Below are 26,568 nucleotides of genomic sequence, written 5' to 3'. Positions count from 1 at the left end.
GTATTTCTGGAATGCTTTAAAAAAAAAAAATAAATGCCAAAACTTCACAAATAATTAGTAATGTTTATAACATTTGGTAAGTCATGGTGACGTAACACACAAAAAATAAATAAATACATACAAGGCAATCCACTCAAGGTATCCAAATACACACACCTCTCCCCCACCACGCATATAACAACCACTTTCCAGACCCAAGAAGCAAGCCACCATGTAACCTGCATCCACAGCATGTAGAAGGGAATCTCAGGACAAATCCCCCATACAACAACTAATTAACGCATGCTCTTCAATAACCTTGTTAACAGCAACGTGAAAGAATTCTGTCTTTGATATTTTAGACAAATGATGTGGGTTTTCTGGCTTACTGGAACAGTCGAAATAGGTCTAGTTCTGACACAGTACTGTAGCCATACTGTATGCAAAAACATACTGTACATACAGCAAGCACAGAGCTTGCACTGGTATTCAAACAGCAGCATGAGCATTGACCATTTACAGGTTTTATTCCAGTAATATCAGCTGGGGAATGGAAGTAAAACCATCACCTAGAATGCAATGTATGTGGTCCCTAGGATCTACTTGACCTGCATAAGCGTTCCCTATTATAACCTAATATAATCAACAGTAAACAAGAACACCATCACGGCGGAGGTGGGGCGGCAGGAGAAGTACAGTGGGCTTGAAATTTAATTAATGCAACTAGCTCAGAAACCTAATTATGTATTCCATCAAGCAGGCAGCTCTCTGCTTGACTGCAATATCTCAGTATCCTGAAAGCAGCAAGCCCAATGAACACACTGCCATTCAGATTAAAAATCAAAACAGTCATCATCATCATCATCATCATGTGGAACAAGATAACCCAGCAAGCGTTGTCTAAAAACCTTGGGTAGCTTAGCATTTCCAAATCTCAGCAATGAGATGCACACCATTGTGTGATGGGGGAAAACAATACTATTGCAAGAAATAGTTGACTAGCCAGAAACTGGCCGCGGCTGTGTATTGTTGTTCTATAAACACAGAGGAATAAACCAAAGCCACAAACTAGGAGCTACTTTACCATGTACAGCAGTGCTGGTGTGTTGGCTAAAACTCACTTGCAGTGTAACAAACCAAGGCAATCCAGATGGCTTATTCAAAAAGACTTCTTCACAGTTCATGGATTATATTGCGAGTCACACATATAGTAAGCTATGGATTTATAGGATATAAATCAAAACCACACACAGTCTTAAAACAGATTGGCAAAAGAGCACAGTCAAATTAAGTTGCATTATATATTTAATAAGGAACACGGCTTACAGGGAGACAGCTCACGGTACACCAACACACAAAACAAACAAAAGAAGAAAAGGCAATACAAACTTGAGCACGCAGAAAATTGAGAATACAGAGCCCCATTCACGCTTTTAACCCGGTTTTGATTACAAGAGTGGTAACCCAGCTTTTAAAAATGCAATTTCTTCTCTAGCAACATTATTACTCATCCCATTTATCTTGTGCGGTTGAAAAGTAAAAGAACATTACATTCTTTCAAAACAGAAAGGATGCTTGGAATAAATGTCACTAAAATAGTAACATATCATCGAGTTAAATGACTCCAGCGTGCATATTAATACATTCTGACAATGTATTTATTTTATAGTAGCTAGATGATTTTGCTGCTAATGCCAATCAATTCATGACACCCTGGGATCCTTCAAGAAGCTGCTTGATGAGATTTTGGGATCAATAAGCTACTAACAACCAAACGAGCAAGATGTTTGATGAACTTTATGTTCTTATGTTGCATGGGTCCAACAGGGTAGCCAAGGCAACACAGCACTGTTATCACAAAGCTGTTGTTTCAAACCAGGCATCCATGCGAGTGCAGCGTTGTAAAATTACAACCATAAAATGGTTCCTATTACTTGTACTTTACTGATGACTGGATCACAGAATACAGCTGCAAAGAGAGTGTGAAGACAATGTGTCTTCTAATCCGAAAACCAAAAACTAACCCCAACATCCGCCTTGGCCATCAGGTCTGTGAAATTGCACTCACCATCTGCAACATATTTGGAGAACGCAGGGATAAGCAAGTGGAAGTCATCACAAGAACCTGCACTTTACAAAGTGCTTCAGGTCCATCTCACATTCTTAATCACACAGTACTAATCCAAAGCCGTAGCGTGGATTACAAACATGCTCACATTGCATGAGCGTGGACAAGCCCTAGACAGGCCAGAACTTGTGTTCCAAGCTACAACACTCAGGAGCTCTGTCGAGTAAAACAGAGACTCCAATAATTCTTTCCCGTATGTCTTTGGTTAATGACGATACATCCTGATAATGATGATTTCAGCTAGTGAGGGTAACGTTTAGAAAATCATGTGTCATATTTACCCCCGGGTGACCCTAATTGAATGTTTGCACCAATCATTTCTATTCCAGACACAGCATTGTAACTTCTGAACTGTGCAGCTTTGTGATTGTAAACAAAGTAAAACAGTGAAGGCCTTTCACTTGGGACATGCAACGCAAACTGGTGCTGCCTGCCTATTGAGCATCACGCTGCTACACTGCCTGTTCATTTTCCAGCTGAGCTACACTAGGGTACGATGCTGTGTGTTTGGCATGGCTCCTTGTACAATTCAGCATGGGAATTTAAAGTAAGAGAAAAAGGCATGTTGACAAGGAAGGTCTTTAAATACAAAATTACATTTATAAAAAGAAGTCGTAAACAAGGATGTCTTGCCTTGAGCAAGCTTATGAGCACCAATTAGGACAGAGGAGCATAACGATATCAGGATTGCTGTTAGGCTTTCTAACCCAGTGGGATATTTTGTAGAACGCCTTTAATACAAATATACAAAAATTTTGATTTTATTTCACAGCTTAGTTAACTACAAAAGTAATTTCAGAAATAATACAGCAGATCATGAAATGCATTTCTACAAAAAAAAAGTAAAATGTCCCTCTACAGATTTAACTAAGAATATATTTAAATAATTTAGCTCCTTTCACTTAAACTGTCTAAATCAGTGTTTGTACAAACAGGTTTGAGAGATCTAGCTTTGAAAAGCGTTAGTATTCAACGCAGGGCAGTAAACATTCTCTTTTTTTAAACCGGATCTCATTTTGGAATCCATGAGATGCTGTGTTGCTAAGCAGATGTGGAGCTTGGTCTACGGAAAACAATTCTCTGAATTATTATTTTTTTAACCCCCTGTGACAGAGAGCGAATGAATCCGAATCAAAAATCTCCCTCTCGACCAGTGAGGGCACTGTACAACAGGAGCTGCGGGCTTCCTACTGAATGGTTGGGCAGTTCATCCTGGGGACAGTCGGGAGCCGGCCATTCAGGAAGAGGGCGGCGTTACGGTACCTGGAGTCATCGCCCTAGTACGGTGAGCGAAGTTTCAGTCATGAATTGGAGGAGACGTGGTTGAACTACCTATCGGAGGGGGCGGGGCTTAGGGTACTTTAGGGGGACGTGACGCCGTAATCGGCTCCTTTGTTGTGGTTAATGGGAGGAGACAAGGACGGAATCTTGAATGAAGTGTGGGGTCATTGAGGAGTATTGTGTTTGTTTTGCCAGACGGCTGATACGAAGCTGGAGCTGCAGCAAGAAGCCCGGACCTGAAGGCGCACGAGCACCAGCACTCAGAGCACCGCACCTGCACCACAGCACCCAGTTTGGAGACGTGTTTTTGTGTTTATTATTTCAGGACTGCAACCCCTTTGTTTTGTAGCTGGTAATACCCATTGCTGGGTAGAACCAGCTTTATTATTTTGGGTCCAGTTTTCACTGGCAATACCCATTGCTGGGTAGAGCCAGCTTTATTATTTGAAACCCGGTTTAAAAAGGGCATTAAAAGAAACCTGACTGGTAGACTTCGTGTTTGTCCTTTGTTGGAGCACCTCAACTCACCTATACACCGGAGCACTACAAACCACTTTGCCACACCCCCCATACATTTTACTTGTTATGCAAGCACAACAGTCCATGAAGTTCATAGAGTAGAGGTGTGTCTGCTCTTCATTTCAGTTAGAGCATTTAGCTTTGACAATGCCGAGTATTCTCCAGATTACAGTATTACTTATGCACACAACGTTAATAATTATAAGGCATGCCGTCTGGACTTGTCTTTCTAACATTGAGCGTTCATTTCATCAGAATTGCTCTTAATTCAACAGGGAATAAATTTGGATTTTGGGCAAAACTGCTAAGAGTGGCATTATAAGACTGAGGGTTAATACAACTGTAATAAATACAGTTTTTGTGCAGTTTCTACAGTTTTACACTCAGTCTTTACAATGCCTACTCCCTAACTGTATTATTCTGTAAATCGCAAACTAATTAAATGATCATCATCAAATTCTGTGTTAAACACCCATGCAGGGAGGAATACTGTGTTTAAGCACCAAACACTGTACCAAGAACACAGGGTAGTGAAAACAGAACTGCTCTCTTTGTACATTAAATAGAACGTAAGGATTTTTTTTTATTTTTTTTTTTTATTTTACATTTGTATCCTGAATAAAATACACTTTCTTATTCTTGAACCCTTTCCAGGCAGTCTCTAATGAGAGGGTTTTGAATTTACTGTGGTGTTTCAGAACACTAATGCAATTTATAAAGAGGTTTATAAATCACATACAAACCAATCTCTGCTATGGAGGTTACATCACATCTTATCCTGTTTACAGTACCCACTTCGCACATAGATAATACGGCGCACTTGTAAGGTCAATAGTGATTTTTGTTTTTGTGAGTTATAACAAGTTAATGCCTCGTGTGTAGGGAGCCTCTTATTATTATAGACATTATTTAGTACAGTTTGACCTAGGGACAGCCCCAAACAGTTGAAAAGTCAACGAGGACTAGAAAAGTGACAGGTGGTGACGTGCAGCGTGGCTGGGTTAACAACATGAGATACCCCACACATTTAAATAAACCAGATTTAAGGTTTTGTGAACCCATTTTGCTTTAAATTCCTCCTTGGCTTTAGAGTCTTGTTTTGTACAAGTAGACTGTGTGTGTATGCTGTCTTTTCAACGTTTCTTAGATACTAGGTCAAATGTTTGACCAATGACCTCAGGGCAAGTAGGCTCATTACATTAGTTATATGTACGAGGTAAACATGCTCTGGTTTGTTTATTTTTACATTCAACTTTGTATAGGATTTGAAGATATATAAACTAATTACAACTGGTTTTTGGTTTTTATTTTCAATAAAAATATTTTAAAAAATAGCTTTTTGGTCCAAGAAACTTCAACGACCATGTCTGTATTAAATTAATTCACAGCATGGTGAAGTCCTGCACTCGGATTGGCTAGGAACAGCTGTGGGTAGCCCAAGATGGAGAACAGTAAAGCAAACAATCAAACTGGATTTTTAGGGTGGGGTACAGCGCCTCTAAAAAGCTGGAGGCAATGGTGTTTACAGTTTTTCAGTGATATATCATCAGCCACAAACACTGAAACTATTTAAGCCAGGGTTGCCCAATAGGTGACAGTTACAATATAGTAAGGTGAAGTACATCATTAAGGATATATTTTTTTTTCTGTTTCTGCAAAACTGTACAACCACTTCATTCGCAATAAAACGTGTACCATGATTGAGGAGCACTGGTATGAAGGACTGACATTAAGCTGTTCCAACATTTTAAATGGTTTTACATGCTACAGGGTGCACACGGTTACAAGAACAGAGGACTGGAATCACCCATATATCTGATATGCAACTTCGCTAGACAGTAGTCTTTGTTGAAAGCAAATTGCTTTCTTGAATTGCATTGTTTGGTTTCCTGGTTTATCTGAGGAATACTGTAGTTTAAATTCCTGGTTGCCAAGAAGTTCTATATTTCTGTTGGTTTTGCTTCAAGTCGACAAATTAGAAATCGTGATTAGTTTGTTCCTTGGGAAGTATCAAAAACGTCTTCCTAAATAAAATGAAAATTAAAACAAAAAGGGTTTAAGTAATACGACTTTTGCCGATTCATTTAATGTAATTGGTAACTGAAAAGCATACTGTAACTTCACCATAGCCTTCAGCTTATTGAATTACTTTGACTCAATTTTTAAAACGATTAGTTTAGCTTAAGAAAGTGGAGCATTACAATTTGTAATGACTTTCATCTCACGAGGAGGAAAAAAAAAAAAAAAACAGCTCTTGTTTACCAGTATACAAAAGCAATATTGTCATTACGTTAAACTGCCGTCAGCAGCGTATATCAACAGTTTATAACTTGCGCTATCGTTTCTACTGTAGATTTACAGGCTCTGACGTAACGAAAGTAAACAAAGTATTAATATATAACACAGAAAAACACGACAATCAAGTGACATTTAGGTCCACATCACTTTTGTTACAGTCTATAAACAGTTTCAATTACAAAAGCAGAACATACTTTGAGAAGTCTAATTTACGTAGCCTAACCAATGCCAAAATTAGATAGATAGATAGATAGATAGATAGATAGATAGATAGATAGAGATAGTGAAACTACCCTCTACTTTAATCCCACAACCACACTGGTAAGAGTGTTCATTCAGATTAGTTTCTAGATAATAATAGTTTAGACACAGGAGAAAATAAAGCCACTTATCTTAAACTCCTATTCTGTAGACGTTATATACACTTACCTGGTCAAAACAAAAAAGGTTCCACCCTCCGCATGAACTGTATAGTAACTGTCGAAGTCTAGAGAATCGTCAGCTGCAGCAAGTTGTTGGAAAGCAATTTTTACGTTGAACCGCTTGTGTTTCCTTCGAACACTAACTTGCTCACTCTCTCACTTTTTTCTCTCTCTCTCTCTCTCTCTCTCTCTCTCTCTCTCTCTCTCTCTCATCAGAAGAGCCGACCTTTCACTCCGCTCCGCCTAAGAAAGGGATGGTGGGAAGGATGGAGGACTCCAGATTTAGCATCAGGTTTTATTTCTCTTTCTGTGCGCCCTCTGTCTGTAGACACACTTCCCCTTGCACATTCATCCAAGATGTACTGGCTACCAGGTGTATGTTTACTGCAGCGAAGATCCCAGTAACGTGACTTTACACTTTTGTAGTAAAAGGGTTTTCTTTCTTGACCCTTAACCAGCATTCCAGTCTTTTGATCCAGTTTGCACAAGTTTGAAAACCAGCACAGTTCCAGTGCAGGTGAGTCATTGCTGGAATTTTATATTATTGTATATATTCCAGCAAACTCAATTACTCTGCAGTGGAACCTGCCAGGTGCAAAGCCAGAGCTCCGCCCTCATTGGTCTCCCGTGCAGCGCCCATTTCCACCTGCAGGCAGGCCCCTTAAGACAGTCAGGGGGATATTATGAGTTAATAATTAGATAAGCTAATTATCAGCTGTAATAAGTGAGTCAGCGCACACATGGGTTGCCATATAAAAACAACGTGAGGGAGGTATTTTCTGTTCATTGCAGTGCCAGTGAAAGCATCAAGGCAAGGCAAATTTCCTTGAGGTTTAATCAAACACTTATTTATAAAGATAAGCCACACTTAGTCGGCAGTGATTGATTACATATTTCTATAATCGAGTTTGCTTCTATAACCTTAGCCCTGTTCATAATACTTAGGGGTTGAGATAATTACATTAGTTAATATGTAATACAGTTACTGTAATAAATACATTAAAACCACATGTACTTTAAGCAGTGTGACGCAAGACACTTTTTTTTTTTTTTTTTTTTTTTTTTTTGGATAACTTTTCAAATTGGACTTGACATTCAAGCCACATCCAGCTGGTCTTCCCGGCTCTATACAGGCCAGGTTATGGCCGTCTGAATCCCGAGCTGATGTGTAGGAAGGCTTGTGTATTTCGGAACAGAACACCCACCACTAAGACTTCCTTTTTGGTTAGTATCATTTCACTATCTCTCCCACCTGCCCCGTTAATAATGACGATGCTCTTTACCTCATGATTTGCATTGCATCATGAACAACACCGTGTAACAATTTTTTTTTTTTTGGTTCCAGGGTAGTAAGTGTTATTTCCTAATTGCTTATGCCGCAAAAGTATAGAAAATGGCTATTGTTCCCCACAAACTTTGCTTTTGTGACCAGGACAGTGATATTTTGAAATTTACCTATTTTCCAGAACATTCCAGATAGATTCAGTGCTGAGTAAACATGGAGTAACTTCTAGAACGTTCCAGTAATATAAATAGTAGTATAAATACAGGGGCCTTAAGCCCACCAGTTCAGTTTAGTTCCAGCTGCCTAAGTGGATACATATCTGCATTTTTCTGAGATGGCATCAAGAGGCTGCAAGCATCGGGCAGACGCATTTTGCATGTCTGCGGCCAATTTAACAAGACAAGAGCGAAAAAGTACTCCGTGGAAGCATCTGTTAAGATGTGTGAGGCCTACAAGGCATATTTCGGCATGCCTGTGGGGGATCAAGACAAACCCTGGGCACCTCATTTCACTTGCGAGCACTGCAAAAAAAAAAATACTCTGGAAGGTAAGATGTTATCATGCTCATTTACACTGGTAAACCTTTTTTTTTAATACGGGTATAAGGACATTACAACATTATCCAGTGTCCTTTTCTAATGAGTCTAATTCAGCCAGTCAGCTGTGTGGCACTATGCTTTTGAAGACTGGCTTAATGGTTAGTAATTAGGTGGATATAATGAATGTGCGGAATGGAAAAACTTAAAGGCACTAATAAAGAGAAGTAGCGATGGGAAAGGTTTATAATAGCGTTAATATCTCCTGCATCCGTTGGGGTGCCTAGCTGTCAGTCCGTTGTGTAGCAGGTGATGATTTTAACGCCGAATTCAGAAATACAGTACACATTGAAACCCAGTTGTAGATTTTTACACGTTTGACCTATCAATGATTTCTTAAACATTTAGTATGGCATTTTCCAGAACCTTACAGGTTTTCAATCATCTGTAATAATGTCTAGTTTACTGCTACGCCTTCGTAACACAGTAGTCAAAGTTAGTGCTGTTATTGGAATGGCATTGTGGGGCACCTCTTGAGCCATGAATATACTGCATTGTAACAGGTTCGGTGGTAGAAAGAGCGCCGTGGATCGAGGTGCAGAACGGCATTGTTTTTAACAACGCGTGTCTGCAAACTAATGTAGAAAATGAGTAACCTTATGATCTGTTTGCACGTCTTTGTAATTATTCAACTGAATTATTCACTCAAACATTTTTTTTTACATTACATTTTATTGGCAGTTCATATATTGAAGTTCAGAAGTCTGGCCCAGTAATATTGCAATATTAAGGTATAAACACACTATAAAGAGAGAGATATTTCAGAAAGAGAAATCTTGCCATTATAAATCTGAACGGTCATGTTATATATTTGTTATAGGCACAAGTGTTGCCATTGTATTAAGTGTAATGAAAATTGAATTGCAAAGATGTGAAGCAAGCCTGCTGTTCTGTTCAGTAAAGAGTTAAAACATATATTGTGACTTCATTTGAAAGCATGTGTTGTATTGAATTCACAAGTATGTGATTTATATAACATGTGCTAGGGTTATGACATTTCCTGCCTGAGTAACTGTATTCTTTATGAAGTCACTCAGAGGTTTTTCTGTTCTCTTCACAGTGGTAATCTGTTTCTAAGAGTGTTGAATATACCTAGATGTGCAGGGGGGGTTATAAAATCAGCGTGTGGTGCTGCTTTTGGAAGAAAAATACATTTCTAGCACTGATGTAGGGGGGAACACAGCGAAATTCAACGTTTTAGAATGGCCTAGTCAAAGTCCAGACTTAAACGCCATCAAAATGTTGTGGCAATACCTGAAGTGAGCTGTCCATGCAAGGAAGCCCTCAAATGTCACCGAGTTGAAGCAGTTCTGCAAGGAGGAATGGGCCAAAATTCCTCAAACCGATGTGAGGGACTGACCAACAGTTACAGGAAACACTTAGTTGAAGTCATTGCTGCTCAAGGGGGTGCCACCAGTTACTGAATCTAGAGGTTCACATACTTTTTCACACATGGATATTGAATGTTGAATCATTTGTGGATAAATACATTTTGAAAAAGTATCATGTTTTTGTGTGATTTGTTTAATCAGTTTGTCTTTATTATTAGGACTTGGATTTAGATCTAATATCATTTTAGGTTTGAAATATCTGAAATATTTGAAAATCCTAAGGGGTTCACAAACTTTCTTTGGCACTATATATATATATATATATATATATATATATATATATATATATATATATATATATATATACAGTACTGTACAAAAATTTTAGGCAGGTGTGAAAAAATGCTGTAAAGTAAGAATGCTTTCAAAAATAGACATGTTAATAGATTATATTTATCAATTAACTAAATGCAAAGTGAGTGAATAGAAGAACAATCTAAATCAAATCCATATTTGGGGTGACCACCCTTTGCCTTCAAAACAGCATCAATTCTTCTAGGTACACTTGCACACAGTTTTTGAAGGAACTCGGCAGGTAGGTTGGCCCAGACATCTTGGAGAACTAACCACAGTTCTGTTGTGGAATTAGGCAGCCTCAGTTGCTTCTGTCTCTTCATGTAATCCCAGACAGACTTGATGATGTTTTGATAGTAGAAATGGAGGCAGTTGTCTCCAAGTAAATCTAACATGGCCTCTAATTACAGCAATCTTTTTTTTTTTAAGTACTGGATTTTAATTAAAAACAAAAAAACACAACTGTATGTGCTGTAATCATTTGGTTCCCAATGTCACCCCTTGTGAAGTTTGTTCTGTACTGTACCAAGCTGTGTTATTGTTGGATAACAGGATTGGAATCCCAATGAAAAAGTAAATGTCAGATCGATTCCAATAGTCATTTAATAACTGAGTTACCTGTATTGTAGGAGATAGGATTGTTAATATACTGTATTTCCCAGCTGATTGCAAGAAACCCCTAGACAAGCAGTACATCTGTTGTATTGCAGTGCACTGTGTATTTAGCAATTAGATGTTATTAAAATGCAATGTTAAATCAACGTAATGTTACACTAATAAAAGGTGTCTGACTTTAGATCACAGTGACGATTTCCATGTATTACAATCAGAGTTCAGCTGCCTAATGAATTAGCATTCACAACAGGAATAGCAGTCGCACAACAAGAACAGATCCACAGTATTTGCATTAATACATAGGCACATAGTTACAAACCCCTGCCCAGCAATACATTAGCTTAAAGCCCACTTTTATCGGTTCAGATTGTACTCGCATTTATTTACAATTACTTACATGCTAATGCCTTTTAAAAATAAAATTCTATTTAAAAATCAATTGGCATTCATTGTATCGTGTTCTTTGAGACAACTTTGGCAACTGGTAGTGTGCCTCAAAAAAATCCATTCTGGCACTAAGTGATTATTCCTTTAATAGGTAATGAATGGCTGATTGAATATCAGAGACAGGCTGGGGAGAGGAGCTGCAGCTGCATAATAACCACATAACGGCAGTAAGATACATTCCTGCAAAGCTTGTGCAATTACTGTGGTAATTGGAAGCCAAAATGAAGAGTTACAGCAGCAGCGGCAGCAGCACTGTGTGCAGGACAAGCCTGTGATACAAATCCCACCCCAATCAACTTCCGTCAAAAGTAGATGAAACAGTTCTTTTCAAAGATAAAAATGCTCACCGCAACAAGAGTTTTCAAGGACATCGGGTACTGTAATTGTGACACTGAATGCAAATGTTTGCTTTGATTTTCAAGAAATTGTTCAGGAATATAGTACAGTTTAGTTGGAAGGCAGCTGAAATAATTCAAATGTATTTATAATGAATTCCAGTGATATATCATTGGATTAACAGATATACAATTGATATTCGTACAGTAAAACAGATTCAAGTTCAGAGACATGTAAGGATCAGCTCAAGGATCCATTTAAGGTGTGATTATATCAATCTTCCTTTTAAGAATAGGATGACCAAGGGAGTGACCTACAGCAAAGGAAATGGTCCTGTACTAGGAAGGGCGGTCCTTTTAAAAATATATATCTAGGTCAAAAAGATCTTCAGTACAATTAGCATCATTTTGCTAATGCCAATAAGAAGTAAGAACATGTATTTAATGAATCTAAATTCCTTGGCGCTGTTCAGTAGCCTTAGAAGGCTGGGTTGGAAGTGAGCGCTTTGATGCTGCTGGGACATGTACCTCTGGAAAAGGGTTTCTAGGAAAATAGTAATTCCTGAAATACGCAATGCGAATGTGGAACAGTTTTCAATTTGAAATCACCGTTGATGATGTGTTCATTGATTTGGAATATATGTACACACAATTGCTCTGTCCATTGCACAGATTTATATTTTCCTAAAACATTCCTCCAGCTAAAAGTTAATTGAACTGGATCCCGGTTCTGTTTAATAAGGGTTCTCCATCTCTTAATCATGTTATAAGGCACATTCTTGGACCCTTACAAAAATATACCACGGTATTTAGCACCACTTTCACCATTCTTTTCCCTTGGTTCTGCTATGCATTTACCTTAGTTTACCCTGGTTTTCCATGTTCGTTAATATGCTTTACTATCTTTGCTATTCTTCACAATGCTTATGCATGTTTTACCATGCTTTCACAATGCTGTATTACACTTTGCTATGCTTTTACTATGGGGAGCTTTTATAAGGCAAGCAGTTTACAAGAGGGCTTTCAATCTACACCCACTGCTGGATGTGAATGATGTTGTTATTGATGCCATTTTGAGGCGGATCAGTATCTGTTGTGCTTCAGAGATGTTGATCGCAGACTGTTGTCTAAGAATTGTGCAGCTGCAGTGGCAGCCTTGCACTTTTGTGCATACATGACACTGGGTATTGAAATTGACACTAACAAAAGGAATGTCACTGCCCACGCATTTTCTCTTTCTTTTTCTGACCCTGTCGTGACCACAGACTGTCTGCTTTCATCCATAATGAGATTTGCTAGGTGTGTAGAGACAGCACAGTGACTCGTGTGAGACAATTTCTTCAGGCTTATATAAATTAATTTTCACTTTGTTCTGTACAAACCTGCAGAGTAGCACAGTTGTGTTTCTTTGTTTCTGTTTTGTGTCGCCAGCTGGAAAGGTGTGTCAGCCGCATGCTGTTTCATTCGAGGAAAAGGCACAAAGCCGCAGAACATTGCGCAGATAGGGACAATTATAGCATGATTTCAGTCTCAAAGCCATCTGTGTCATTAATTAAAAAAAAAAAAACAATTCATCAGCCCTCTGAATGTAACATATGGCAGCATCCAGCAAAGCAATAGCTGCCAATATCTACAGAAAGGTAGGGATTGCAATGTAATGTGGAGAATTAGTAGTCTAATCATTACCAACCAATGTTAGCAATTTGCAATCTCTTTTGATTTACAACACTTCTCTGAAATGTTTGTAAAATGTATCTTTTAGTAAAACAAGAAAATTGGACAAAATGAGTTTGTATTGACTTTAATCAAAGCATTTTGTGATGTTTTCAATCATTCTAAGTAGTTCTTAATGCAATTACTCAAATGCATTTTCTGACTGTGTTGAGATGCTTTGAGTATGAGTTTGGGTGATGCCCTTCAGCTCAGTTTCCTGTCATAGACATAAGTAATGTAGGACAGAATACTATAGCGTCTTTATAGTGGTAAGCGCCAGCACCACCTAGTGCACAGCGGTATATTGCCAGCGAAATGAAAGGAAATTTGATCTAAGGTGTCTGATCACGCCAGTTCATTGGCTTAAATTTGTATTTATACAATTTGGCTCATCTAGTCTATGCTATAAGCTAGAACTGAAGAGCAGCACCTGAACTTAAACGCCAGAAAGATCAAAGAATAAAAAGTGTTTGAATAAGTGCAATAAGATCCACTCAGAATAAGATGGTTTTCTTCAGGCTATCAATAAGGGGGCCAGCTCTGGTGATTATGAAGGGGGATAAAGCAGCGCAGCATGTCTTTCTTGTTGTCTCCAGAGACACCTCCAGAGTGGTTTAGAGTGAAGTCCATTATCAGGAGACAAATGTTCCATCTAGATGTGCGATTGTCAAAGAAAGTCTGAAGTGTAACCATACAGCTGTGAAACAGCGATGGCTTCGGATGGTGCATGTTGCCAGACATTGCTGGAAAGGTATGGCAGTCAGAACCACAATGAGGAGGTGGGGTACAGACTGAGGATTGAATGCCAGTCTCTGGGTTCTGAAACCAGCACGCTCTGTGCTTAACCAAAAGAGCCAGGCTTATAGATGACTTTGTATTTTCGTAACTCATTCAGTTACCAGAGACAGCTTAATAAATACTCCCACTTTAACAAAGCTCACCCTGCACTGATCCACAACCCATCTTCAACCAATGGTCCCAGACACAAAGCCTGAATCCCAATCCTACTGATTTTTAGTCCATATGGAATTAATTGTATTAGTCTGACATATATAATTTCTCCCGTCATGTTGTCAGAGCTGGCAGCCAACCCAAACCATAATTTTCCCTGGTTACCTTTGTTAACAGTATTAAGAGTATTTATTTATCTGTCTAAATACATTTCACATGTACGAAAATGGCATAAAACATAAAGGGTCCAGCCGTGTAAAGATGTAATAATGTGAACTATCCCTTCAACATTTGTATTTACTCTGTCTGCATTATATGATTATGTTGAAGTTGAATCTTTCTGTGAAGGCACTGTACTACAGGTGATAGAAGTGAAGTTTTTCCTCAAGGGTATATCATTTGCCTCCTGTTTACTGCAGCAGTTGCTGCTGGATTCATGTCAGGTACCATCAGACAGATTGTTTTTGCATTCCACTATGATATTAGATATGGATACAGCAGGCAATAGTCCTGGGTAGAAACGATAAATAAAGAAATGCAGCTGGATGTCAAGTTGATAAGGGTCTCTAAACCTCTAACAATGTATAAAAGAGCTATAAAAGCATCAGGTTAAGAATATATATCTTCCATTTTATGTTTCTTTTCGTATCCCCAGTTCAGAAATGACACACTTTGTTTTGTAAATTACAAATATCTTTCTTAAGACTGTGATTCCAAATCCATTTTCTGGTTTAAAAAAAAGAAAATCAGTTGGGCATTCAACAAACAATTTTGTTATCTCTGTGGGTATGTTTATTGCCTAGGTAGAGCTTTCTGAATGGAGGGTGATAACTGGTATCGCTGAGATGTAGTGGAACTTCAATGCTTTCTCAGTCAAGGTAACCCGAGCCAAGCTGCGTTTTATACATTTGTAATGTAAATTACCAGGGAAGCAAAATGCAACGTAATTACAGAATCTTTCATGTGGAACATTGAGAAATCGCTGGAAGAGTATTTCTGCAAGTCGTGGTTAAAGAATTCTAATCTTCAGCCTTAACTGAATACATTTATTATGGGATCATGGAAGGAGTTTGATATGATTGGACATGAGGGAACAGATAAAAAAATTATATTTTAATGAAATGCAAAGAAAAAATATATAAATTCCGTAATATAGTAATGCTTCTGAATCCTATCCTGCAGTGTGCTGATCTCATTGGCATTTGATATGAGATATAGGAGCCTATATCGAAAGAATTGTTTAAAGAATAGATTACTTAATTCTTTCAATCGTCAGTGGAATTAATGAGGTACTTGGTGTTCATGCATCGCATCCTTATGTTTTCAAGGCAGTGTCTAAATTGTGTTCTTTGAAACAACGCTTGGGCAGCCAATTGTCTAATTTTAAACATAGAAGGCATTTACTTTGAATGCAGATGGTCAGTTTTGTTATATATATATATATATATATATATATATATATATATATATATATATATATATATATATATATATTTTATTCATAGAAAATATTCTTTAAAAACAATTTTTTTTCAGTTTTACTGGTTTTTAAGGTACCACAGTATAGATTTTTAGAGTTTAATCTGATGCTTCCTGATACCTCTTTGCGACAAGTCAGCCTCACTCCCATGCTCTACCAGAGTGAAGCTAGTCCCTAAGTAGTGAGGGAGGAGGGCAGCAAGACCAGACCATGGAACTGAGATGGACCTCTAGTTTATCAAAGCAGCTGCCTTACCCCCCTTCATGTATATCTATAAGGTGGAGCTTAAAAACACATGTGCATATGTCACCAAGTAATATACTGTGGAACACAAGATAATGGTATTTTATCATTTTGAAAAGAATATCAATGGAAATACATGTGATGTGGTTGTTGTTATAGTAATTGTGTGTCATTTTAACTGCTGGTTCCTGCATGTGTGTCCCAGACTACTGTATTGATGAGTTTATCCACAGAACAATTTGACCCAAAGAGTGGCCTTTTATGAGCGTTTCTTTATTACAGCATTGACATTTCCTGGCTGGGATGAATCTGGTTGCAGTAACACAGTCGCTATAACTGGTTAACCATATCTTCAATTGTATAATTATCTGTCTTGTTACTAAGAAGAGTCTTTATTTATAAACTAATTAAACTGTCAACTAAAGTATGATATTTCATGAGTAAGTTAAAATGCATGGAAAGTTTTGCTGAATTCCTGAGCTATTGGTAAAAAATAAACATTTTACCCACAGCAGCAAGAATAACTGTAATAATTACATAGAGAACGCAAACAGACTGGCTTTAATATTGTTTTATGAGCCAATCAAACTGTAAAGCAAAAATGCCTCTCATGTCCACCAATAGCCTCTTCCCAACAGTTTTGCAAAGTGGTGTAATAAGTCAGTGCATTTTCTATTAGGAGCTGGAAGATTACATTTAAACTCCAGCACCTTCACATCACAAATCTGGAATTAATCAAATGCTGGCAATGCAAGAATTTCCAGTTATAAAAATAAATTGTTTTTTTAACAGGTGGAGGACCGCAATCAATAAGTATGTTTTTTGCCAGGTTTGCTTAGCAGAGCACAGCTCAGGAACTAAACAGTAAGCACCTAGTATTTTTTAATGCCACTCAATAGAAGCTATCCTTTGTAGAAATACACTAGGGCTTACTTGATAGAATTTTATTTAAAACAAGATTAAATCAATTAACTTGAATCTCACTTCACCATAGTCTTGAATATTACTTATGAAGATTAATTTCATTTCACTTTTTTATTTTTAGGAGACACTTCACCGTTAAAGAAAAAATAAAAAGTGAAACGCAGGCCTTTCAGGGTTTATTTGATGCTGAATTTGTCTATTGCGAAATCGCATCTTCGGGTTTTCATTATTCTGGCATCTGTATGCATTTGCATTTAGAAGAGTGTGTTGCAATATGAGAGACAGCAGGTCTGCACAGAATACCATTATCTTTCCTTCTTTATCATTGTCAGTAGTTCAGCAGTTAAAATAATAGCATGTTTTTCCCTTCTTCTAATACAATTAAAACCATTTTTATGATTAGCAGGTTCATCGTGTTATTTTAACAGAAAAAATACGATAATATTCCCCATATAGTGTTCAATAAAAAAATAGGCCTGACATATAAAAAATAGAGACCACCATTTACAATGATTCAGCTAAATACAATATGTTTGGATGAATTAAATAGTTTCCCATGGTAAATTTGTATAAGGGTTAGCAGAGGTATAATGCATCAAAATAGCACACAGTCAAAGTCAGTAACAACCCATTATTTGTATGTTAACTCACATGGTGAATCATCAGTTAAAAGTGCTAGTGCAATGCATGTATCACCTGGAGACTGGGGAGTCAGTCGCATGCACAGAACAAATACGAAACATTGATCTCTGATCAACAGGGGTCTGTATTTGCTGCTAGAGTCCCCTTAACAAGCTTGTAACTTCAAAACAAATGCTGAAAAGATAAACGGTAATATTAAAGTTAAAATTGAATTAAAATTGATGCACCTTAAGAGTTCATGTTTTTACCATTTTTTTACTTACAGTATGCATGCATATACTTTATTTATAACTGGAATTATTTAACATCCACGTTCATTTATCTATTAAGGATGCTATATAATATATACTGTACCACCCAAGGAGAACATTTTGTATTTGCTGCAAAGAATCTTAACCTTGAATTGCAAATTATGCCTGGTTGGTTGCATTTTGATATATTTAAATGGCTAATACTGTTGCTGACACCCACCCCCTTTCTAGTGAAAGTACTGGCCCGGTTTCATTTTGAATCTGATTGTTTTAGTGTCCATTTACCAGATGTACATTTTGTTTAATGTATGTTATTTTTAAACAAAATTTTAAGCACAAACTTATTGGGGTAAACATTTTAAAGGAGCTGAAATGTTGAAATGTTCTCGAACCCGTAGTTTTGTTTGTCTAAGCAGAACGTAATGATTAATTGACCTTGCTCGCACCCCATCAGCTGCTGTCAGTACACGCCTCGTTCCCTTAATTTAAAACAGTATTGCTGTGACACTCTGAAAAAAAATGCATAACGTATTTCCTACCATTATTGATCTTCTTCCTACATATTCAAAAAAGACAGAGGAGGAAAATATAAAAAAAAAGATTATGCTGTGGAATCCCATGTCTCTGCCTTGTGTCAGCACTGAAAGTACTAATTATGACAATCGCAGGCTTCCCCACGCTGACAGAGCCAACCTACCGTGAGAGAACCTCAGTGGATTGGATTGGCAACCCCCTGGGGAATGTATTTTGTTAGCAGTTGCGTGGGTGGACTTTTCCTAGCCCCACGCACACCAAAGAGAATCATCATATTCCTCTACAATTACAGCTCCATGGACAAAAAAAAAATAGAAAAGAATCACAGAAAAATTTTGCTGGAGTAAAACAAAGAGACCAACAATAAAAAAAGCCTTTTCTATTCTATAAATTATAACAAAATGGTTAGGAAAAATATAATATCAACGCACGCAAGCAAGCTCAGTTGCTGTTTCTAATTAGTTTTATGTTTGGCAATATATTTTGGCTTTTGCTTTTTTTTTGGAGACGACACCATGTTAAAGAGCAATTCATATCTTTGCACAATCTTTGCAGGTCTGTAAGCTGTCAGTGGAGCAATGCCAAACTTCTGCCTCCTACGTTCCACCCACATAAGTGTGAGTGTAGATTCTGAGTTGGTTGGCAGAAGTTTGGTCTGTCTGGTATTGAAAAATATAGCTTTCCAAATTTTGTTTTCCTGAACCAACACCACTAAGGCGTAAATATTGGAACTACTTCAAGACATACGAGGACATGACCACAGACACAGTGTAAGATTCTTATCTTTGGGAGTTAATAAATTCTACAGAGGTTTAGGAAAAAAGTACAGTGAAAGAAATGACCTTTAGACTTGACCTTTAGACTACTGTATGGCCTGATATTTCTATTTCTTACTTGTGTGAACAGATTTCAAGTAGTAAATCTATATACTGCGAGCGTCATTATTTATTGACTTTAGCTATTTGAAGTAACCAAGAGAATATAGTTTTTTTTTTAGCACTCCATACATTAAAAACGCAATACAACGAATGATACTAAGAGCATTAAGTTATCACATTAGGGATACACAATTGAAGGTGAGCCAGTTTCATTGGCTTGATTCTTGATCACAGAAATAGAAGACAGATTATATGGCCAATATGACAAACAATTTAAAAATGTTTGTCTGCTTTTGTTCTTTCAACTTTTATAACCTCCAGTCTATAAAAACAACAGGAAGAATAGCGAGCACTATAGCTATGTGAATGCATGGAAGATACACAGTGCACTGTTGGAGTATACGCCACTCTGAATAAATAAAACACAGTTTGTTTTGACAGAGGATTGAGCCCTGGATTTACCATGCATATTAACAAAACAACAACAGATCTGGCACTAATGTCTTGTTTTTGCAAAGCTCACTCCAAAAGTCCCTCTCCAGCAAGACCCTGCCTTGCAGAGTGATGGTGATGACCCAAGGGATATTGCATTGTTCATTCTCTCCAACTACTTCACTGTCAGGCAACAAAAAAAAACGCCCACGCTAAAAAGCAGTTGCCATTGTGGTCTTTCCTGGAATCATTAATTGTCTGAATCCCTTGTGGTTTTTTGCTTGATTTGCTATTAGTCATCATTACCCAACATAATGCCCAGTTCCTAGAGTTTACAGTTTCTGTGTGTCGGTTTCAAAAGCCTATGTTCCAAGTTTACAGTTAATTGGAAAATATAAATGCTAGAAATGATTGTACATAATGACGTTGTGTGTGTCTTTGTTAAGCAGCACGAATCGTAAAGGTACAATAGCCGGCTATTGCGTCCATATTTCAAAATAAATATACTAGACCTGGACAATTATTTAAACTTCATACCATAGCAAGCATCCAAATATTGACTATCAAAGTACATTAGTAGGTGTGAAGACATTTCAGACCTCATGAAAGATGAGGCAGGGAGGGACCCTGACATTTTGAATGAACCTGGACAAGCCCCCTGCCATTCAATCCTGTCTCTCAAACAAACAGGGACTGTGTCACACTGTCAGATTTTGTGTCCACTAACAGACCATACGTATGTTAGTTGTAACGTAAGCAGAACAGATTTTACAGACAGCTGGTGGGCTTAGTCCCGTCGTGATTCTCCGTGCAGGAAAAGAAATGGATGCTTTAAGTGCTGTGGGAATTGCTATACAACATAAAAATGAAAACACAGTGCAAATGGTTAAGGGGCTGAAGAGATTTTACTCAACATTTTAAGACATTCTTTCAAAAAAGGGTTTGCGCAATCCCATGCGAATATGCATTAAATGCTTGCTTTAGTCCGACATTTCTAAAAGATGCATAAACATGTGCATATGCAAAATCTGATTACATTGTATTCATATAACAAAAGCATGTCTTTGGTTAAATGAAGAAAAAACCCCAGTCTCTGCACCAAGTGCACATGTTTATAGCAGATATGGTAATGACAGTTTAACGATAGTTACCAGGACGAACTAATGAAGACCTACACACATTTAAAGAACTTTTGTTCTTCTCTTGTTTGTCTGCCACAGTCCAGCAGGATGTACTGTGCGTGCTTTACTGTCATTTGTAAACTAGGCAAGTCTTTTACCCATGCATGGTTCAATGATACCATGCAGTGAAGCATACCCAGCAGTGGGCATTTACGTTACATGGGATTACATGAGAGAGCATTTCCCTTTCGGACGCTCTCTTTTCTTTAGTTGCTTCGATTTCTTTCCATCCAACGGCAGACTCACCGTCCTCCTCTTTTCCAGGTTCAGCAGCTCTTGAAAAAGCTCCTGCACGTTGTAGTTCTTTTTGGCCGAAGTCTCCATGAAGGAGCACTTCCACTTGCTGGCCAGGCTCTCCCCCACACTGGCCTCCACCTCTCTCTGAGTCTCGTCGCACTTGTTTCCAACCAGCATGATGGGAATGTTCTGTGTCCCCCCCTTGATCTGGCAGATCTGCTCGTAGATGGGCTGCAGTTCTTCCATTGACTGCTTGCTGCTGACCGAGTAGACCAAGATGAAGGCATGGCCCTTGGACATGGACAGCCTCTGCATGGCAGGGAACTGATGGCTCCCGGTCGTGTCTGTTATCTGGAGGGTGCAGATGTTTTTATCGCAGCTGATCACCTGTCTGTAAGTGTCTTCTACAGTCGGGATGTAGGTCTCTCGGAAAGTGCCTCTGACAAACCGCAGGACTAAGGAGCTCTTCCCAACTCCGGCTGCTCCGAACACCACCACTCTATAATCATTACTTTGTTCTGGCATCTTCTCAAGTTTTCCCTGTTGCAGATTAATACTAGTCAGCAGTTGAAGAGCTGTGGGGTTGACTGGTCCTTGTACTTACATGCCAAGTAGACTGTGTGTATCTGTGACAAAACAATAAATAAAAGTTATGATATGCCTGATTAACTGTTTAAAGTAGCAGATGAACAATAAAAAAATGCTTACAATCAGCAGTAATAACACAGTTCTGGGTGGTGATGATAAATGGATGGTTCTTCTGAATGCATATTCTTATAATGGAAATTCACTTCAGAATCATACAAGCAATAAAATAGTAGTTTACATTTTCAGTCAGCATTTGAAAACATACTTCTTAGGCTTCAGCAGGTAACATATAGTGCATGCATCAGTAAACCCTAGTAAACGTTTCTGTAGAAGTGTTAGATACTACATTATGAAAGCAAGTGTTTTTTTTTGTAACCATCTAAAGAGTTTATTTGCAAGAAGTATTTACAACATGTAATTAGATCTATTGTTTAACATCTTGTGTGTGTGTGTGTGTGTGTGTATATATATATATATATATATATATAATATATATATATATATATATAATATATAGATCTTAATTATATACGAGTTAATTGAATCCTAAATACATAGGCTTCATTTAATTTTTGTAACGTTTTGTCAGCATTTTAAAAAGCATAGATTTTAGTTTTAGTATGTATAAAAATCCATTTCAGTGTCCTAAAATAAAAAGAACACTCATGTAGCCGCGTCCGTTCATTCTGTGCGCATGTGGAATTCACCCAAACTCTCAAAAAGGGGGAACACATGCAACAAGGTGTGGTGTTATTTAGCACTATTGCCGCACATACTAAACATTAGCTTTCCACAGAGCTACACACGTAGGCGTCTATGTGACTGCATCTTTCTAGCAGAGTAAGATAGGCTACAATTTAAATAATGTCATTTTTACAAGAACTGAAAGACAAGTAAAATATCAAAATACTGTTGGTAAACCCGTTATAAGTGAAGCATTAAACGCTACGGTCCGGTTTTTTTGTTTTTTTTTTAGTACAAATGTAGCAGGTTTTTTGATTAGTAAACCGATTTTGCACTGTTTGTCAACATCTCCGATTATAAATCCAAGCAAAATGTAATACAAAATATTATTCAGACCTACTGCATGTGTAAGCAGATCATGTTAAAATACCAAAAATTTTTTTAAAAAAAATACCAAAAAGCACGTCATAATGCAGACACTCCCTGGCAAGTCGTTTGTTTTAATAACTGAAATAACAGCATGTCTACATAGTCATGTACAGTATTATGTTCGCTTATTGTAGAAATAAGGAAAATATTATTTCATTCTTAAAAGATGACATACAGAAAGACACACATGAGGCTGCTGCGTGATGACAATTCTACCTACCTGATGTTCACAGCTGGAGGTTCACAGCGGGAGGTTCCCTGCTAAATTGTAAATAGAAATTTCAGTGTTGTACAGCCACTATATAGAAAGCTCAACAGGGTAAATACCATTGAAATAATGGGGGAGACGAAATGGGAAACAAAACGGGTGATGGAACTGGATTCACTCCCTTAATTTTGCAAATAGAATTACATGTTTCGTGTTGGTCTGGTAGGACTGATGTGTATTTCTAATCTAATGAGCCGTTATAGAGCCTTTGGGGCAAAGGGTGTGTTTTAGCAATGTAAACATGAGCACCCTCTTCTTCATTCATTATTTGAGTATATGGTCTAGCCCATTCATTGATTTGTCAAAATGTCATGCTATGTGAATAGCAAAGTCAAATCCCAGCATATCTGCTCATATACTCATTCACAGGTTAGCGTATTTGCGTCTCATTTTGAAGCAAGTGCAAAGAGAACATTTCTGGCTGGGGATATAAATCTACCAAGAAAAGGTTCGCTGCAAACTTGCAGGTCGACACAGTGCAATTTTTTTGTGAGTAGTTTATTAATATAGATTATTGTATTCTTCCATGAAAATGCGCTTGTTTCAAAATACGAGCCGTTTTTGGACACCGTTGTACAATACTATATGCGTATGGCTATCCATGTACAGAGTCTCTAAAGTTTATATTTCGAACCCTTCAGCCCATACCCTCTTTCGATCGCATGTTCCTATAAGACGGCACATGACTGAAGGATGTTGGAATTGAACCGACAGTGCCGACTGTCATTAGCACTGTCCTCCGTCCTAATAACAGGATGATCTCATACCGTCACTGTGGTACGCTCATTTTAGTTCGTTGCAATTGACAACAAATTATTTTGCTTCTATTACTGTACAGTTTACCATAGCAATCAAAAAAAAAAAAAAGACTATTGCAGAAAATACTAGCACCCACCTCATTGTTATTAAAAATATATATTTTCTTCTTATCAAGGTCAAGTCTTTTAGCAGGCTTCTTCATCTAATGGGATACAAACGGAAGATTTCATGCGCTTTTAGTCATATTTCTGCACTGACCCCATAATTACTGCCACAGTACAAACATTTTTTTATCAGAGTCTCTTTTATAAGCCATTAAAAAAAAAACCTTGCAACGTTACAGAGCCTTGCCATTAAAACGTTATCATTAACCCAAAAGAAAGCTGGTATGCCTTTGTGTTTTAAGAGACTAAATGTTTTCTTTTCTCAAGGAGCTTCTGTGATTAATTGGCGAAATCTCTCACGTCTGCTTTTAAGTTGTCCACACAGAGTTCATGTTTCTGTTTTGTTTGTTTTTTCTCAAGGCAACTCAATGGTAGCTACCTGTAATTGAAATTCCAGACTCCCTGGAACTTTTTTTTTTTTTTTTTTTTAACTGTTTCCCTTCTGAACAAAGCCTCCATTTCCCTGCATGAACACAGTAGTAGTGCTGTTGCTAGGATACTGAAGTTGGAGGCGACTGCCTTACCACTTCCTCCCACACCCAGAAAGCAAAAAAACCTGTAACATGTTCAGTACCATTGTAAGTGTTCTTACAATCATATTAATTTTATACAACAGATGGAGGACATGTCCGCATTGCCTTCATGAATACAGGTTGCTTATAATTATTAATTTAAAAAAGGTCTGAATTCTACAAAAAGACATGAGCTAAAAAGTTTATGGAGCTATCTTTTGAAAGGGCAAAAGTGCTCTTTGTATTTAAAAAAAACAAAACAGAAACAAAATAACATTTTGCTTGACATAAAGCACCAACTTTTTCCTGATGCCTAAACTGCATATTTGTGTAAGTTGGTAGTTCCATTTGGATGGAAGGTGCAATGTGAAATACATTATTTTGCAATCTCCTTGTTGTCAAGACCTTGTGTTGTTTTAAGCCTGTACTTGAAAAGGTTATTTGCCGCCTCCACCTGGTTGCTGATAATAACAGGCAGACACCATCTCAAAACAGAACCTGAAAGCAGGCAGCTTTATGTCTGCAGCTCATTGTGTGAGTGGATGTGAACACAGCCCATATATGCTGGTTGTACGCTTATTTCCTCTGGCATCCACATTCTCTTGTGAGAAGCTAGTGCTTGGAAAGTAGCAGGTAGCATAGAAACGATGGAACACGACAGGAAAGTGAATTTAAAAAAAAAAAAGAAAGTGTTTGCTACTGTCTCTGCTGTGTTTTACACTGGGCCATACCTGTGCCAATCCCCTTGTGTGCATCATTCATCTGCACTCTTAAAATACACAAAATGCTTAACACTTTGTCACTTATAACCAAGTATTTAACAGTAGCCTATTGTAACACTTTAGATGTCATTTTCACATTCCATACAGCTAGCATACTTTGGAGCCCCTAGTTTAGCATGCACTTGAGAGAAAGCAACGCATTTTATTAAATCCATTTAATACTAGCAAAAACTCAGTTGTGACTTCCTTGAATACATTGCACTTGCCAAGAGTATGATCAAAACTAATAAATAAACATACATGCACTACAGATAGTGTCAGAGAATAGGCTTTTATTGTAGGTTTCTTAAACTTTTTACTGCAGCAAACCAAAAGCATTTGTCCAATCCCCTTGATAAACTATAAAATCACCACTGCCATACTCCCATCATTAAGCTTCTGCAACATTTCAAATGACCCTTTCAGATTTTTTCTTTGAACTGCAATTTATCAACAATATGTAATGTGGATCTTCCTTCTGACAGCTTAAAATGAGTTGTGATGTTGAAGAATCATATTTCTTAGACCAGCTGCATTTTATACACTGGATTTGGCTTCTCACCAGAAACTGTGTTAAACAATTGAATTACCTACAGTGCTGTAGTCTCCCTAAATGTGCATAACAGTTTGATACAATAGCAAGGACTTGTAACATCCTTCTATAGTACATGAAAATGTCTTTAATGGAGCGTGGACATTTGGAGAGGGAGAGCATTACTTATTTCAATAACTGTTGCAAGTATAGATTTCATCTATGCAGGTTTATGGCTGGTTTACACACACCGATTAGCACTAATCCTGGACTACCTAGTGTTACCTTAGGTAAGGCAGCTCCAGACTTGTGTTAATCAGTACGTGAAACTAGCAGTTAATGTGTATGGCCCCAGTTCAAGAGGCAAATATGGCACACAAGTGACCCCACAGCTGATCCACGCTTATCAAAATAGTCAACATGTATTCAGACTGATAAATAATATATCAAACAGACTGCCCGCCAACAGAATCATACTGAGAATTCCATTTGTTCTTGAGCACGTTCTCTATCTGCAGTGTTTTTACTTCCAGAGATAGAAATAGACAAATTAACCTTGGCAGTTTTTTTTTTTTAAACCTATTTTAATTGATGATTATTAAAACACAGCTGATTCAAACTCATTTAAATTTCTCAGCTCTACAGGAATAGTACTGTATTTTCACTGCAACCTGGACTATTTGAAACACCAAAGAATATGGCTGTGTATCTGAAACACCTGATTATCAGAACAAAATGAGGATTTTGGATCACTAGATTAGCACTTGTCCGGAATAGCTTGCTGGAGTTAACTTTAGGTAATCCAAGATTTTGCT

General features: G+C 37.6%; 2 protein-coding genes across 3 annotated transcripts in view; both read right to left on the bottom strand.

Moving 5' to 3' along the window:
* gng12b (guanine nucleotide binding protein (G protein), gamma 12b) overlaps window positions 1-6,833 on the bottom strand; it is a 46,435-nt gene extending 39,602 nt beyond the window's left edge. For both annotated transcript variants that reach the window (XM_041270518.1, XM_041270517.1), the window contains exon 1: window positions 6,635-6,833. The gene's annotated coding sequence lies outside the window, so the exon portion shown is untranslated. The remainder of the gene's footprint in view (window positions 1-6,634) is intronic.
* Window positions 6,834-20,433: 13,600 nt separating this feature from the next.
* LOC121326889 (GTP-binding protein Di-Ras2-like) lies at window positions 20,434-23,095 on the bottom strand. The gene is made up of 2 exons (XM_041270514.1): window positions 22,978-23,095; window positions 20,434-21,682 (listed from the first exon to the last, which is right to left on the bottom strand). Exon 2 carries the CDS (start codon window positions 21,579-21,581, stop codon window positions 20,985-20,987), a length of 597 nt encoding a protein of 198 aa, XP_041126448.1. The 5' UTR covers window positions 21,582-21,682; window positions 22,978-23,095; the 3' UTR covers window positions 20,434-20,984.
* Window positions 23,096-26,568: the final 3,473 nt, after the last annotated feature.

This window comes from Polyodon spathula, chromosome 14 (assembly GCF_017654505.1).
Source record: "Polyodon spathula isolate WHYD16114869_AA chromosome 14, ASM1765450v1, whole genome shotgun sequence".
In the NCBI taxonomy this organism is placed as follows: Eukaryota; Metazoa; Chordata; class Actinopteri; order Acipenseriformes; family Polyodontidae; genus Polyodon; species Polyodon spathula.
The sequence above is the reverse complement of the archived record's forward strand: the minus strand, read 5'-3'. Positions and strand labels throughout refer to the sequence as shown.